The sequence below is a fragment of the Myxocyprinus asiaticus genome, chromosome 15 (assembly GCF_019703515.2).
Source record: "Myxocyprinus asiaticus isolate MX2 ecotype Aquarium Trade chromosome 15, UBuf_Myxa_2, whole genome shotgun sequence".
In the NCBI taxonomy this organism is placed as follows: domain Eukaryota; kingdom Metazoa; phylum Chordata; class Actinopteri; order Cypriniformes; family Catostomidae; genus Myxocyprinus; species Myxocyprinus asiaticus.
This window is the reverse complement of record NC_059358.1, coordinates 33,405,770-33,421,755: the sequence shown is the minus strand read 5'-3', so window position 1 is coordinate 33,421,755 and position 15,986 is coordinate 33,405,770. Positions and strand designations below refer to the sequence as shown.

Here is a 15,986-nt window from a genome sequence, read left to right as displayed (position 1 = left end):
GTATTAGATCAGGCATATTTAATCATGGACACTTTAGTTGTGCCTTTGCACATTTATTTGAGTCTTTTGTAATGGGAATAGGGCCTACCAATAACAACAAAACAAAAACAACAGCATCATTTACATTATGACTGAAATTAATTCACTCTTATTTTGAATGTGCCAAAGAGGAAGAAGTGTGTTTAATCAAAAGCGAAAGTGTTTCGTCTATTGAATGGAAATACATCGTCGCAGGTTTCGATAGTAGCCTATCTTTGTGCTGCTTGATGTCTTTGAGTAAAATACGTTTGCACAATTAATCTATACATTGTCAAATAGTAATTGACATCAAGGCAAAGTGGTATTGGTGCTGCTCGGTGATGTTAACGATACTCGTCCTCCTTTCGTTGGCTTACGGTGAGTTGCCGATGTTCCTAAATGATGTTTTTCAGTCAACTCGCTTGCACGTAAATGTACAGACATGTTTATATGAATAAATCGTGTTAATATAACGTTTTACGACTTTAAAATCAAATAATAATGCGTCAGTTGTTGTTTTGGTTTCGTTTTTTCTTTCAATAACGTGAAAGAGATTTGGCGGCCCCTGCTGTTGGAGTGCGTGTACTGTTCTTGTACACGGGTGATTTGGCGACCCCTGCTGTTGAATGAACGTGTTGTCCTAACTGTTCAATCATTACAGGGCTGGACGGAGCTGATGTGGTTCTGTCCTGCTCTCTGATCGAGGAGGGGGGAGGGATGGGGATGGGGGGCATGATGGGAGGCTCTACGTTCAAGCGTACTCCATCTACTCTGGTCTTCAGGGATCTTGTTGGGAATGATGATCTGTCACCAGAGCTGGTGACCCCATATAACCCCCCTGAGACACCTAATGCTGATGATCTGATCTTTGAGTTGATGTGTAAGTGCTGTTAGTATTTAGGGGTGATTTTTCAATTTTGGGATCTTTTCAATCCCCTAAAATTATTTCAAAGGCAAAATGCTTTAAAGGATGGATTAGAAGTTTTTAGTTTAAACTTTCCATATACATATTTTAAAGTCTCTGCCTCTTTCTCCCTCTCTTTTTGTTTCTCACTCCACAGTACCATCTATTCAGATTCCTAATGCAGACTCACTTCTTCATGCTGATTGTAATGAACAGCAAGTGTTTTGTGAGATCAGCAGTTACGTTCCTCGTGGCGCTGATCCGGATTCTGCACCTGCTCATTTCATTGGCTCAGTTCAGCTGGTGGGAGGCGGCCTGAGCCTCACTCTGGTGCTACAAACCCTGTCCAGCGAGACAGCAGAATCAGACACACCACCGCTTATGCAGAGTAAACTAAAACTGCCACTCAGCCAATCAGGAACGTTGATGATAGAGGGTAATTTTGTTTAACACATGATTTTTTTTCTTTTTTGATTTTCTCCCCAATTTTGGCATCCCCAGTTCCCAATGCGCTCTAAGTCCTCGTGGTGGCGTAGTGACTCGCCTCAAGCCAGGTGGCGGAGAACGAATCTCAGTTGCCTCCGCGTCTGAGACCGTCTTATCACGTGGCTTGTTGAGCGCGTTACCGCGGAGACCTAGAGCGTGTGAAGGCTCACGCTATTCTCCGCGGCATCCACGCACAACTCACCACGCGCCCCACCGAGAGCAAGAGCCACATTATAGCGACCACGAGGAGGTTAACCCATCATTACTCTACCCACCCTTTCAGCCGGGCCAATTGGTTGCTTAGGAAGCCTGACTGGAGTCACTCAGCACGAACTTATCATTTGAACTTGCTCAAGCTATCTTTCTGTTCACACCTATATGCTGTCCTATGCATTGATATGTTTTCCTTAATGGTTCCAGAAAGGGAAAGACTGCCCCCTTTTTGATGAGTCATAAGAACTATGCTTTGTATCATAAAGTAACGGATTACTGTTATCCTGTATCTCTCATAGACTTTTCTTTATCAAAGCCATTTATATGTGCATTTCTATGTTGATTTATTTATGTAGCTATTTTAATTTAATTTAAATGAATGTCTTAATTCTAACGGTTTCTTCTGTTAATCTCTTTCTCTTTCCCTCACTGTTCTCTACGACTGTGTTTTACCCAGTTGTGTTTGTGGTATTCTCGCGTGTACCGTCCATGATGGCTCCAATAGGGAGTGATGCTGTTTTAGACTGTGGCTTTAGACAGAAGGACTCAATCCATGGAGAGGATGTGGCACTTGAGTGGCGTCTACAATACAGAGGAAATGGCCATAAAATTCTCGAAATGAAAGCGAGGGCGACAGAGACAGAAGTGGGATCAGATGGTAAGTTACAAGTATTCAAATAATAATAGATTTATGTTGCCCATGACAGAGTCACTCTCTGTGTCTCTGTTAAGATATGGATTTTGTTGGGGTAAACCAATATTAAATATGCATGCAGGCATTTCCTAATCATAATTTACATTTATGCTGATCTCAGCAGAAGAGTATTATTCAATAACTGCCAAAGCTTGAAAATATCTAAGCATCTTTTGGCATACTTTCACAAATACACATTGTCATACCGACAGAACCATTAATCATGCCATATAAACTTAGATGAGATAAAATCTGTGACACATTTTCGAGAGAAGAACTTTATAGACACAGAACATAATACATTTGGGACATGCAGGATCGGATTGGCCATCAGGACCCCAGTGCAAATAGTGGCAGATATTATTTGCACCCCAACCCTGGTGCAAATAATGGTAGATACTAATTGCATCCTGGTGCAAATAGTGTCAGTTACTATTTGCACCCATATTTAAATATTAACATACTGTATGGGCATCACTGCAGCATGTTTATTGTGTTAATTTACAGTCCCACACACACACTACATTAACCCCTACCCTAAAACCTAACCCTAACCTTACCTTAGAATAAATAACCTTGGTTTTACTACAGTAACCATGAAATTGCCTGTAAAATGTTGTCTCCCAACAGTCCAACCCTGGGGACATGACATCATATTTTAAGATGCAGCCTTCTCGAAAATGACTGCTGCTGCTGGTGCAATTTCTGCTAAAAAAAATTACAGTAAATAATGTATGTGTGATGCATGGCATACTACTTTTATCCATTGCAGTACTAGTGAAGCGGGAAGGCACAAGTGCAGAAGCAGATCTGCTGGTGAGAGATGGTAATGCATCTCTTACTCTGAGGAGGTTAAAGGTCACAGATGAGGGCACATACATCTGCACTGTCGGCTCTGGAGAGTTCCAGACTCAACAGGTTGTCCAGCTGCACATTACATGTGAGTCTCTCATTGAGCCCTACTCACACTCGATAACATTTGTTCACATCCATAAGTCATATGAGGACTGTATTTGAAGTAGAGTTGTCAATTTAACGTGTTAATTGAGTTCATGATATAAAAAATTTGTAAAAAAAAATGTAACAACTGAACGGCCAAATATGTCCTATGTGAACGGTCCCTAATTCTACCTTGGAAGGTTCATGACTGATTGCAAAATGGATCTTTGTGGACTGTAGGATAGTGACAGGCTTCTGATCAATGATGTGGAAATAAAACAAAGAATATATTCACTTCTAAATCCATTTTTTAAAATGTTTTTTCAGTGCTTTCATCTGCCACAATAATGCAATGTCTTTATATTAATTTAGAAGCTTTTCTCCAAAATTCTTGATAAATATGATTAATTAATCACCATATGTCATTCATTTAAAAAATGTGGCAATTTCTGACAAGATTGCATCTGTGCATAGCTCTAGAGTTTTGAAAATTATAGTATGTGTTTGTTGCATGTTTAAAGCAATCTTATGATGTTTGATACTACCAATTTTGTCTTTTCACCTTTCCTGTCTCTTCATCTCTTTCTCATCCCTTTACCCTTACTCCCAGAACCTCCTCGTGTCACTCTCTCTGAGGAAAAACTGATATTTGAGGACAAGACACCCCATAAACTGAGCTGTCACTGTCATCGTTACTACCCTCTGGATGTACAGGTCACCTTACTTTCATTACAGCACTAAAGGATTACTACAGGATTATTCAAGAAAATGTCCGATCAGCCTAATAAGCACAGAACCAGTATTTGATACCCAAAAGTCATACTTAAGTAAAAGTTAAGATACCTGTATGGAAACTGAATCAAGTAAAAGCAAAAGTAGCCTGTGAGAAAAACATTCATCCAAAAGTATTTAAGTAACTAATATTAAAGGTGCACTCAGCGATTCCTGAGAAACACTGTTGATATTCCAACTCAACTGCCAAATCAAACACACCCCTCCCTTCAGTGCTCTTTTGGAAGCTCTGACCTCGATTTATCACAATCCTTCTTTTTTTATTTATATTCGTCTGAACTTTACTCTTGGTCTGTTTCTCAGCCATTTGTCCTTCTTGGAGTTTAGAAAGTTCACATCAGCCAGATTTGCCATCACTCTTCTAATGAATTTCCCTCTTGCTCTGCCCCCACCCCCCATCCTGTGCACGCACAAGAACCACCCCCCGTTGCTGATTGGCTGGGGTAGTGTTGTGTGGATTGGTCCGATCCACTTTGTTTTTGTCCCATTTCCAGAGCCAGGGCTATGTTCAAATACTAGATTTTTTTTTCAGCCCACCCACAGAACAGACAGCTAGCAGACTGTGGGGAGATATTTGCAGAATTTGACAAAAAAAGTGTATTGGATTAGAATTACGGAGTGCACCTTTAAATGTACTTAAGTATCAAAAGTGCAATTGAAGAGTACTCATACTATTTTCTGAATGAGTTTGACTAAAGGTTTTGACCAATTTAAAAAAAAGAATCAACTCTAAAGAACAATTTGCTTGCGAATTGGACGTAACCATGGGCGGCGCTGAATATTTTTAGTAAAGCCCTGAATGTCAAAAGTACAGATACTTCAGAATTAAGTCAATACTAAAATAGAAATCTGTTATAATATTAAGAAATATATATAAGTAGTAATACTGGTCATTCTACAGGATCAGTAGTAATACCAAATACCTACTCCGTCGGTACCCACATGCTGTCTTACTGTAAGCTGCTTACTTGCAATAAGACCACTTGTGGCTGTGTGTGAACGGTCAAAATGCCTGTCTTGGTGAGTTATGGGAAACTGTCCAGATGCAATAAATGTTTCATCAAACATTTAGATTTACTGTATAATGCTAAGAAAACGAAGACTAATATACAGATGTGCTCAAGGAATTTGCAAGCTTTAAGATACGAGACAGACACTAGGTTTTGCAAAACCCTAAGACCTGATGTCATGAACTTTGCAAACTTTTTGGTTAACTATCTCTGAGCATCTATGCAGCTTATATTTGCAGCTATTATGTTTTCAGTTTGTAGTCACAAAAACAGGGGTCTGAAGAAAAGTATACTGAAAATAAAATTTTATGATGATCAAAAAACAATGTGTCTGGTTTAGTTGTGTTTTGCTGTATCCTGACTGACCTGTGCACCTCTAGGTGGAGTGGTTATCCCAGCTGCCCTCTGCGGAAGAGCCTGTGTCTTTCTCAAAAGAATCCTCCCTCTCCAGTCATCGGCAGCACAGTGATGGGACATATTCTCTCTCGTCTCACCTCATCTTACGGCCCGACGAACACCCACCAGGAACTGTTGTCACCTGTAGGGTCTCTCACACTGCACTAGAAACACACAGCGATGCCAGCCTGACTGTGGACAAACTTGAGCCAAGAGACTCTTACAGTTAAGTTACACATGAATATAAACAGTAAACTGTGCTTAATCTTAAATTGAGCTCAACAAGTATTTTAAAACCATGACTTAATACCAAGTAGAATAATTTATCTCTCTGATGAGCAAATTTAATATGCATATTAATTAAGCTATGATTGTAAATCTTGGCTTAATTTAGATATTCGTAATTTGTTTAAACAAAGTCTGTTTCAAACAAAGTCTTTTTCTCTTTGTGAATTCAATAGAAACAGCCTTCTGGACAGTTGTTTTAATGTTGATGATATCTTTGGTATTTGTGTATCAAGCATTCAAAGGTGCAGGTGAGTTTTGCTTTTTAGAACTTCAATAAGTCTGAAACATGTTTTTTTTATAACAACATATTACTGTATATTTAACTAGTTGACACCCATCTTTAAACTATATAAAGGGGAGTTAAATATTAATATTATCTGTTTGTATTAAAAAATGTTTAATAAAAAAAAAAACTATTTATTTCTTTTAAGACAGCTAAGGGCCAGTCATCTGCGGGCATGTGAGGAAAAATCGTGGAAGGAACTTGGAGCTATTTTTATTTTGTACTTTAAAGGTCACCAGTTATCTTCTAATGGGTGTTTTAAATCAGTCACTGCACTGTAAACTGTGTTTATTTAATGGGATTTTAATATCAGCAAAAAAGTCTTTTATGTAACTTATTCTAGAAATGTAAAATAATTTAATTTGTTTTATTTTATGTTTTTGATTTGTTGATACATTTCCATTTTTTATTAAATAAAAACTGAAACGGGTAGAGTATGTTGATGGTTTTATTGGCAGCAGGCTCTATATTCCTTTTAAAGTAGAGATAGGATTACCCTTTAGTTATGGTATATTATTTGCCATTTATACATATATATCATTATCACAATTTGAGTTTACAGGAGAAAAATTGACCTCTACAGTCTTCAACAACAGAACAAAATATAAAAGTCTGTGCTGACTAAGGAACATGATAACCAACAGCAGAAAAGAAAGTTAAAACCAACTGTTGTATATTGCATGGCAGTATAATTTATATTCTTTATGCTCATTCAGCATTGATTATCTTAACACATTTCAGAGTAGATTTTTGTACGTTTCAGTACATTTAGGCAGGCTCACGGCAATCATCTTGTTCCCAGATCAAGCTTTTCCACAGAACAGGAAAATTAGGTTTCTTCTGTACATCAGGCAGTTAACAGTAGTTTTAAAGAATACAAGAAATAGGAAATAAAATAAACACACCAAAAAGAGTCTTTATAGTTGGATGAATCTGCCATGCAAGGCAAAAGACAGGAATAAACCTCCAACACCTTTAAGGGATACATATTTCATTTCTGCCATAATTAAATTACTTTCATGTTGTTTTAAACCCTCAACTTTCTCTTGTGGAACACAAAATCAAATGTTAAGCAGAATGTTAGCCTCAGTCACTATTCACTTTCATTGTATGGAAAAAAGATGCAATAAAAGTGAATGGTGACTTAACCCAACATCTCATTTATATATTCCACCGAAGACAGTACATGTTCTCACTTTTTCTGATTTTACATGGTTTTAGAACTCTATTTTTTCTGTTTATTTAAGAAATAAATCAATAAAATCTTACATATTGTTAAAGGGATAGTTCACCCAAAAATGAAAATTCCCTCATTATTTACTCACCCTCATGATATCCAAGGTGTGTATGACTTTCTTTCTACGCCAGAACACATTTGAAGGAAAAATATCTTAGCTCAGTAGGTCCTTAAAATGCAAGTGAATGGAGATTTCTCTTTAGAAGCTCCAAAAATCCCAGACAGTCAGCATAAAGGTCTTCCATGCAACACCAGCTGTTAAATTAATGCCTTTAAAGCATGGAGTGGTGGTGGTATAGCTGGTAATCAGAAGGTTCGATCCCCACAGCCACCACCATTGTGTCCTTGAGCAAGGCACTTAACTCCAGGTTGCTCCGGGGGTATTGTCCCTGTAATAAGTAGGTCTGTAAGTTGCTTTGGATAAAAGCATCTGCCAAATGCATAAATGTAAATGTAAAGTGACACGATCGCTTTTGGTGTGAAAAAGATCAATATTTAAGTACTTCTTAAACTCTAAATCATGCTTTCAGTTAGGAGTGGTACGCGCGTGTGACGTAATCGCATTGGCATTTGAAACAAGTGAGAACTTAGGCACGTGTGTCACAGCCGGATGAGCAGTGCTGTATACAAGTGAGAATGAGGAACGCTGTACAGTACCTTGGTTGGTTTTGGTTTAGATCTGCATTTATCTGTTTCTTTACTCACAATGGTGTGTTTGTATGCTTATCCTGGATGTCTCAACCGAGTGGAGAACATGAGATTACGTCTGTATCATGGCAACGCGAATATGTCACACGAGAGACCGCTTGAACTCCATCCTCTTGTGAAGCTTATCCTCACATTGGATTATAGCTAAAAAGTACTTAAATATTGATCTTTTTTCGCACCAAAAGTGATCATATCGCTTTAGAAGACATTAATTTAAGAGCTGGAGTTGTATCGATGACAATTATGCTGACTGTCTGAGATTTTTGGAGCTTCAAAAGAGAAATCTCCATTCACTTGCATTTTAAGGATGTACTGAGTGAAGATATTTTTCTATTTTTCTTCAAATGTGTTCTGGTGAGGAAAGTAAGTCATACACACCTGGGATAACATGAGGGTGAGTAAATAATGAGATAATTTTCATTTTTGGGTGAACTATCCCTTTAATAATCCTTCTGTCTGTGCTGGTTTGTCTGGATTAAAAGCTACTTGCCACACTAATCTGGATCATAAATACAAGTACATAAAAAATAAATGGACAGATGATCATGAATCATGTAATAATAAATAGATGTAATGGCAAAAGCAGTAGTGATAAGCAATAGGATGAGGTCATCTACAGGGACTGGTGTCAGTATATATTTCTTTTTTTTTTTTCTTTACAAATGCTCTTCAAAAGGTCAGATGAGAAAGTGTTGGCATTACAGGGAAAGAAAGGATGTTTACCTGGCTATTTCACACACACACACACACACACACACACACACACACACACACGTCTCCTCCCATGATGACTACTATTTCCTTTTACATCCATCCACCTTGTCTTCACAAGTGTCACCCACTCTCCCACTCTTTGTTTTCTTCTACTCTCTCTCTCTGTGTGTGTGTGTGTGCATTCATGTATAAATGTTTGCAGAGTGTTTGAATAATGCAGGAGATTCAGAGAGAGAGGAAGAGAGAAACTGAAAGAAAAAGCATGTTAAATGAACTCCTCCAGGGAGGAGAATGAAGAGCAAATATCTGCATGCTACCATCACACCAAGGTGCAAGATGGCTCAACGAAGAGCTCAGGATTGAAGAGAGAAGGATCAGCCAAAGAAGTGGAGCTCATAATTGTGTTGTTTATGCTTTCTTTGACATCATTCATTCATTTTCTCATTCATTGCAGGAGGATTGGCTCAAGAGAAAAAATACACTAGAAGAGAAGAACAGAGATGAAGATGAAAGAGAAAGAGTGTGAAGTATGGAGAAAAGATGGTAAAGAGAGAAATATGATCAGGGTTTTGGCTTAAATTATAATTTAATAAATTTAAATGATAGGTCATACACCTACTCCACTGCAAACTGTGCCTATCACAGGTTCAGTTGCTATATTATACTCCATTGCTATGCTCTGCCCTTAATGAATAATTAACAAAAGTGAGTGTAATTAATAATTGAGCTTGTGTGGAGTTTGTCCAGCTGAGTTCTAAATACACAAATCCTTAAATCACATCCGTAGGTTGATCTGAGCACTGCACCAGCACTGACTCTATTAAACCTAACCAGAGACCTAAACATCACGGGACCTGTCCCAGAATGCTCGTTCCACAAGATGAGCATTCATTTATGTGTATGGTAATAACAGAATGTGCCTGCACGCTCAACTACAGGTGCAACTTCAAATAAAATAATGCTAATTGGAAAATGATGTATAAATGATAGTAAAGAATATTAAATCAGTCCTTGAAAGCAATTAAACACATTACAGTCATAGCTTTAAAATCTCTAATAAATGGACATGTTAATTGAAATACACTTTCAAATAAATCTTGAATGGTTCAGTAGGGTTAATTAGAGGTAATTGTACTGATTTAATTATGTAATAGATTAACCTACACACCCTTTTCATATTTCTGGCTTTTGGAACATGGAAGTAAACTACTGCAGTGTAAACTTCAATAGTGATTCATGGGAAACCACAGCAAATATTATTTTTGCTTATCTATTTGCTCCAACAGCAAAAGAAAGAATAAATCCATCATTACGTTTCCACGACTTTCCAGAAGAGGAAAAAATTGAGAGTAAATAACTTTAACAAATCATTTAAAAATAATAAATAATAAAAAATAATAATAAATAAATTGGAAATATAAAAGCTTGCTATATTTACGCTGTTAAATAAGGTGAAAAGGGACTGTAACCATAATAAATTAATGAGCTTCAAGTGTGATAAGACGTAATAGGAGATAATGTTAAAGGTGTCGGATGATAATGTGCTCTGAATGAAACAACACATGCTTCAAATGAGCTGTTCAAACTATTCGAAAACTCACAGAAAATAATTCCAATGAAGATCACTCCAATGACACCCATTATAATCATCATCTGAGGGAAAAAATAGAGGAGAAAAGTTGTTACAATTACCCCTTTATCCAACAGGAAGGAAAATGGCAACACATAAATACAACCATCCCACAATTTTTTAAAAATAAAAATAAAACAAAATCTGACATCTGACAGCAATTGCTTACAAAACCTCACAATTTATGTGAAGAAAGACACTATTCACTCTTTTAGGACACTATTAAAAAAAAAATACTAGACTAAAATGTGAGTGGTAGCCACTGATATACACCGATCAGCCACAACTGATCTGTCGCTCACTGGATGTTTTTTGTTTTTGGCACCATTCGGAGTAAATTCTAGAGACTGTTGTGCGTGATAATCCCAGGAGATCAGCAGTTACAGAAATACTCAAACTAGCCCGTCTGGCACCATGAAAGGCCTTGTTGATGAGAGAGGTCAACAGAGAATGGCCAAACTGGTTTGAACTGACAAAGTCTACAATAACTCAGATAACCGCTCTTTGTACGATTGTGGTGAGAGACCAACCCAGAATGCTATTCTGAGATGCGGGTTGGCGCTGTTTTGGCGGCACGAGGTAGACCTACACAATATTAGGCGGGTGGTTTTAATGTTGTGGCTGATCGGTGTATATATATATATATATATATATATATATATATATATATATATATATATATATATATATATATATATATATATATATATATATATATCAATCAGTGGTGGTAGCTTACTTTCTTCAGCAAAGTGCAGCACAATGATTTGTTGTGGGTGGCTCCCTGGGCGTTGTTATGCAATTGCAAAGCATATCGCTATCTAGGTGCTAGGGTGTTCTGAGTGGTTGCTAGGTGGTTGATTGGGTATTCTGGATGGTTGCTTACTGGCCCAAGTCAAAACAGCCCATCTCCAAATCTCTATGAAATTCAGCCCCTATATGCAGTGGGTCCCTCATTCAATACAAGTCTAAGGGATTTTTATTTATTTTTTGGCAAGTTTTTCAGGCAAAGTCCTATTGCTTAAAAAAAGTAATAGCACACCTCTCCTCAACAAGTTGCTTTATTTAAGGTATTATTTATTTCCATAACACAAACAATGTGGGATGGCTTATGAGCCCAAGTTTAACACTTAGGGTTATGGTTTGATCAAATCCCTAAACCTAAATATGAGAAAGAGCAATAGTGATGTTTGCCTGAACAAGTATCACTATTGAAAATTCAGAAACATTACCAATTTCAGTATGAACATCAGCTAGACAGCTTTTTACAGCTTTGTTAACCCCATTGTGAAAATATCAACTTGAGAAAACCTTGAATAGAAATCTTAAAAACAACCCTGACAGTAACTTCACTAAACATAATCGTCTATATTCAGGTCGTAGGGCTGTATGTAACTAGTGACAAGGATACTAGTTTTCTTATACAGTGCACAGGATTCAAAGATCTGTACTGATTTATCCTGTGTTTCACTCCATGCTTGCACAACCACTGTAGGTCCTTAGCAAAACCCAGGGGCTTCATTCAACACAAATTAACACTAGCGGCTGTATAGTGCAAATCCGCTGAGCACAGCATAAGCAAGAAGCAGCACTGACCTATTTTCTCTTGCATGAATTTCATTCTTCTCGATCTTTCACGCTTCATCTCACTTCACCATCTCAACCCCACACCATACTGTACTTTACAGCAAACCTCTCCTTACTGTCTTCGTTGAGGCAAATATCAATTAATTATTAACTGAGTAATATCCTGTATGACGACTGAGCTTGGCCTCTTCTCTCATGCTTTCAGGACGTCTCACCTTGCAGTTCTTCCACCAGTATTTGTTCTTCAGTTTTGCAGCACAGCTTTCGAACTGTGAAGCCCCGGCCTGCAGAGCATCAGCCCTGTCATCCAGCTCTGAAAGCTTCTGGTCTCTCTCCAGAACCTTATCTACATTCACACGCATGATATCCACCACCTGCAGACCAGAACCACAGAAAGACATGTGACAAGAAAGAATGAGCCCTAGACACTGGATACTCATGTTGTAATACAGCCACACTGGAAAAAGAAATAAATGAAAAACTCAGGTTGTCCGATTTACTAAATCATATTATTTGTGATCTACACAACAAAATTGTGTTTATCTTCTAAACTTGTTTTATTTGCTTCCGATTAATGTAATTCTCTAAAATGTACAGTCTACTATATTAAATTATGCAGGGTGAATTTGAACCAATCAAGTAGAGTATGTTCAACAACATGGGCAAAGGGGATTTGGGCAGGGAATTTTTTAGTTCCCAGCCTTTTGGGATTTAGAACCGATTCTGTTACGCTGGGTGACAATTGTGGTGAAGTGTGAAAGTGCTTTTGCTTTGGTTGAGGACGGGACAAGCTGTATATGTTGCTTTACTCAAGGAACAATTACTGCTTAGCATTTAACATGCTAATGTATGCTATTGTTAGCTCAAATTTAGCTAACAAGCATAACCTTATAACATAAATCAGTAATGTGACAGAAAAATATTATGAAAAACTGAAGAAATCAATCATGTTAGGTGCACATATAAAATTACGTTGAGGCTACTTAATTGTCGTTTAAAAATAACTTAATTCCAAATGTTGAAATGACATAAACAAATTATGTTTTCTGAGAACATAATTGAGCTAAACTATGAGGAAAAATCTGTTGATGTAACTTAATTCATGTGGAACTGATGCACTGTACATGATTTAATCATGTAAATTCAAAGTATTTTTTTTTCAGTGCATTTTATTAGTAACTTGTAATGATTATGCATTATTTGAGATAATTAAACAACTGGAAATTAGACTACAATAGTATGGTAAATATGATATTTAGAGATTTGCTACAAATTTGTTTACATATCTACTTTCTTTTTCCATGATTACTGGGATAGAATGTTAGTTTGAATAGTTGTGACATAAATTAGTTTGATCCTGAGAGCTAAGGTGTTCCATGTGGTGTGACTGAGAATTAGGAAAATTTCGACAACAGCAAGACAAGGCAAGTTTATTTATATAGCAATTTCATACACAATGGCAATTCAACGCGCTTTACATAAAAATGATAAAGAAAAGATATATATAACAATAATAATTTTAAAACCAATTAAGAACAAGAAATAAGCATAAAAAATAATAGAATAATTAAAAAAGTAAAAATGTATATATAAAAAAAAGGAATACAGAAATTTAGAAATAGAACTGCAAGGCATTTTCTGCTATACGGCTATATGCAGCGTCCATACCAGGCATACACCCTCCCCAGAGAACTTTCTTTCAAGTTCCCCTTTACCGATACCTATATAAAACTATAGCAAATATCGATAGCAGTGGTGCACACCCTTTCCCAACAACAACAACAGCAAAAATATATTACTTTTAAATGTATTTTGTATATGCTAATATTATTCTATTTGTTTCCCTGTCTCAACCTCGGGACTCCTATCCTGAGGTCACCAGAACCGGCTGGATCCAGCTCCATTCCTGCCTCATGTCGGACTCCACTGCTACATGTCTCTGAGTGATGATGACTAAATGCAGCCGGTGCCAGCCAACCATCACTTCAGTCTATTATGATGGACTTCAGAGGATGAACTGATGCTAACTCCAGCCATAAGACATGGGATACTTCATATGCCACTGCCTGAACCTTGGACTTAGGCTAGACCTCATCGAAATTACCGGCCGGTTGAACTGCGATGCACCTCACTGATCTCTGCCTGCATCACCTTGGTCTAATGATGGACGACACTCTTATAATAGAATACACAGACTATCAATTAATTGCCAACAAAACCCTTCAACAGCCAACTAACAAAATACAATGAATCAATGTGAACTTCAAAGACATTAGTCACTAATCTTACATTTCTTACAAAATCTTTGTATAAACACTGGCCTTTAACACTTAGTTTACTAATCTTAAACCATGACCTGCACTGCACATAAATAACTAATATTGGCATTATATTCATGCTGGTTAGCCAGAGGGGAACTGGCCCCCACAGTGAGCCTGGTTTACAGGTTATTTCTCTCCATTAACCAACATCTTATGGAGTTTTGTGTTCCTTGTCACAGTCACCTTTGGCTTGCTCACAGGGGTTCTAAATACAATTATTATTTATTGTTGTCTTATGGCAACTCTGTACCACAATGGAAAATGGTCAATTGAATGATCAATTTCTCTGAAACATTCACGGACTTACCTCTTCTACTTGTGCTTGTGTCTGCTGTAGTCGGCGGTTGCTCGTGGTGTTTGGTGGAGCAGCAGGTGGACCGGGCGGAGTCCCCTCTCCTCCAGGGCCACCCGGGGCTGCGGGAGCCCCTGCTAAATTGGCATTATCTGACCTGAACATCCAAAGAAAATCATGATGCTACAAGATAATTGAGCTGACAAGACATTCTTTCCTTTTAAATGGTTTTAGATGGGCTTCAGACACTGGGTTGTTGAAACAATCTGAGTTCGTTTACTGGTGCACAAGTTCTGGTTTACTGTTCCAGTTCTTGGCAGGGTTGGGGAGTAACGGAATACATGTAACGGGATTACGGATTTAAAATACAAAATATAAGTAACTGTATTCCACTACAGTTACAATTTAAATTATTGGTAATTAGAATACAGTTACATTCAGAAAGTATTTTGATTACTGAAGAGATTACTTTGCATTTTATTGTCATTTGTTTCATTTAATATTTAGTCCTTTCAGATGGAAAACATTTATACACATAAATGATGCGATCCAAAGTGCATTTGAACAGCAGTGAAACACTTTCTTATGATGTGTTACATTCATATGAGCAGACAGAGAAGTAAGTTTGAAGTAAGTTTGGAGCAGAAGAAATAGAAATAAACTTTGTGTAAATTGTCAGCTTTACGCTAAGATAAAATGCTATTTCAAGCCATTTTACATGCATGTTACCAGGCATGATCATATTTTTTTATCAAGAAAATTCACGTTGGATCATAATTTCTTTTTCTCTAGTAAGACCTTTGATATTAGGGCAAAAATCATATTCTTGATAATAATTTTTGTATTGTTTTCCTGTAAAAATATCTAAAAATCCTTAAAACAAGATCAGTTTGCTTTATTTTGTTTTAGAAACAACACTGCATAAGATATTTAGGTTTTTCAGAGAATGTATTTTTAACATGTGTATTTTGTCTTACTGTACTGACAGAGTTTTTATAGTCAAAACAAGTGAAAAAATCTACCAGTGCTGAAGAAGTAATCCAAAGTATTTAGAATATGTTACTGACCTTGAGTAATCTAACGGAATACGTTACAAATTACATTTTACAGCATGTATTCTGTAATCTGTAGTGGAATACATTTCAAAAGTAACTCTCCCAACCCTGAACAAAGGGTATGCTTCCTGAAAATATTTAGCTATTACAATAATACACAGTATAGGTGACTGTAGTAACTGACCTATTTTATTACATTGAGGCAGACCTCACAGCAGAAATATGATCTTTTTAGATGGACTCATGAATCTGGAGCATCTCCAACAAATCAATACAAATGCAAGACTCACACTCCTGGTAAATTAAGCTTGGAAATTGTTAGCAAAGTTACTGTATGTGAATATAAACAAACGTGGTAGTAGATAAAGTCTGCTTAAATACTTACATTCTCTATGCAGCAGTTACCGACTGCCTCGCTG

At 37.1% G+C, this 15,986-nt stretch overlaps 1 protein-coding gene and 1 pseudogene across 1 annotated transcript; one reads left to right on the top strand and one right to left on the bottom strand.

Moving 5' to 3' along the window:
• Positions 1-203: 203 nt before the first annotated feature.
• On the top strand, positions 204-6,453 carry LOC127453418 (tapasin-related protein-like; annotated as a pseudogene).
• A 2,574-nt stretch (positions 6,454-9,027) lies between these two features.
• On the bottom strand, positions 9,028-15,732 carry LOC127453032 (vesicle-associated membrane protein 2-like). The gene is made up of 4 exons (XM_051719024.1): positions 14,528-15,732; positions 12,115-12,273; positions 10,284-10,335; positions 9,028-9,163 (listed from the first exon to the last, which is right to left on the bottom strand). The coding sequence occupies exons 1-4, from the start codon at positions 14,675-14,677 to the stop codon at positions 9,147-9,149; spliced, it is 378 nt and encodes a 125-aa protein (XP_051574984.1). The 5' UTR covers positions 14,678-15,732; the 3' UTR covers positions 9,028-9,146.
• Positions 15,733-15,986: the final 254 nt, after the last annotated feature.

What these genes read in the sequence shown, in the direction of transcription:
- LOC127453032 (XM_051719024.1), bottom strand. Translation starts at nt 14,677, where the DNA reads ATGTTCAGGTCAGATAATGCCAATTTAGCAGGGGCTCCCGCAGCCCCG. An exon ending in CACAAGCACAAGTAGAAGAG is followed by an intron (nt 12,274 to 14,527) that starts GTAAGTCCGTGA and finishes TCTGGTCTGCAG; the next exon opens with GTGGTGGATATCATGCGTGT. An exon ending in ACTGGTGGAAGAACTGCAAG is followed by an intron (nt 10,336 to 12,114) that starts GTGAGACGTCCT and finishes TTTTTCCCTCAG; the next exon opens with ATGATGATTATAATGGGTGT.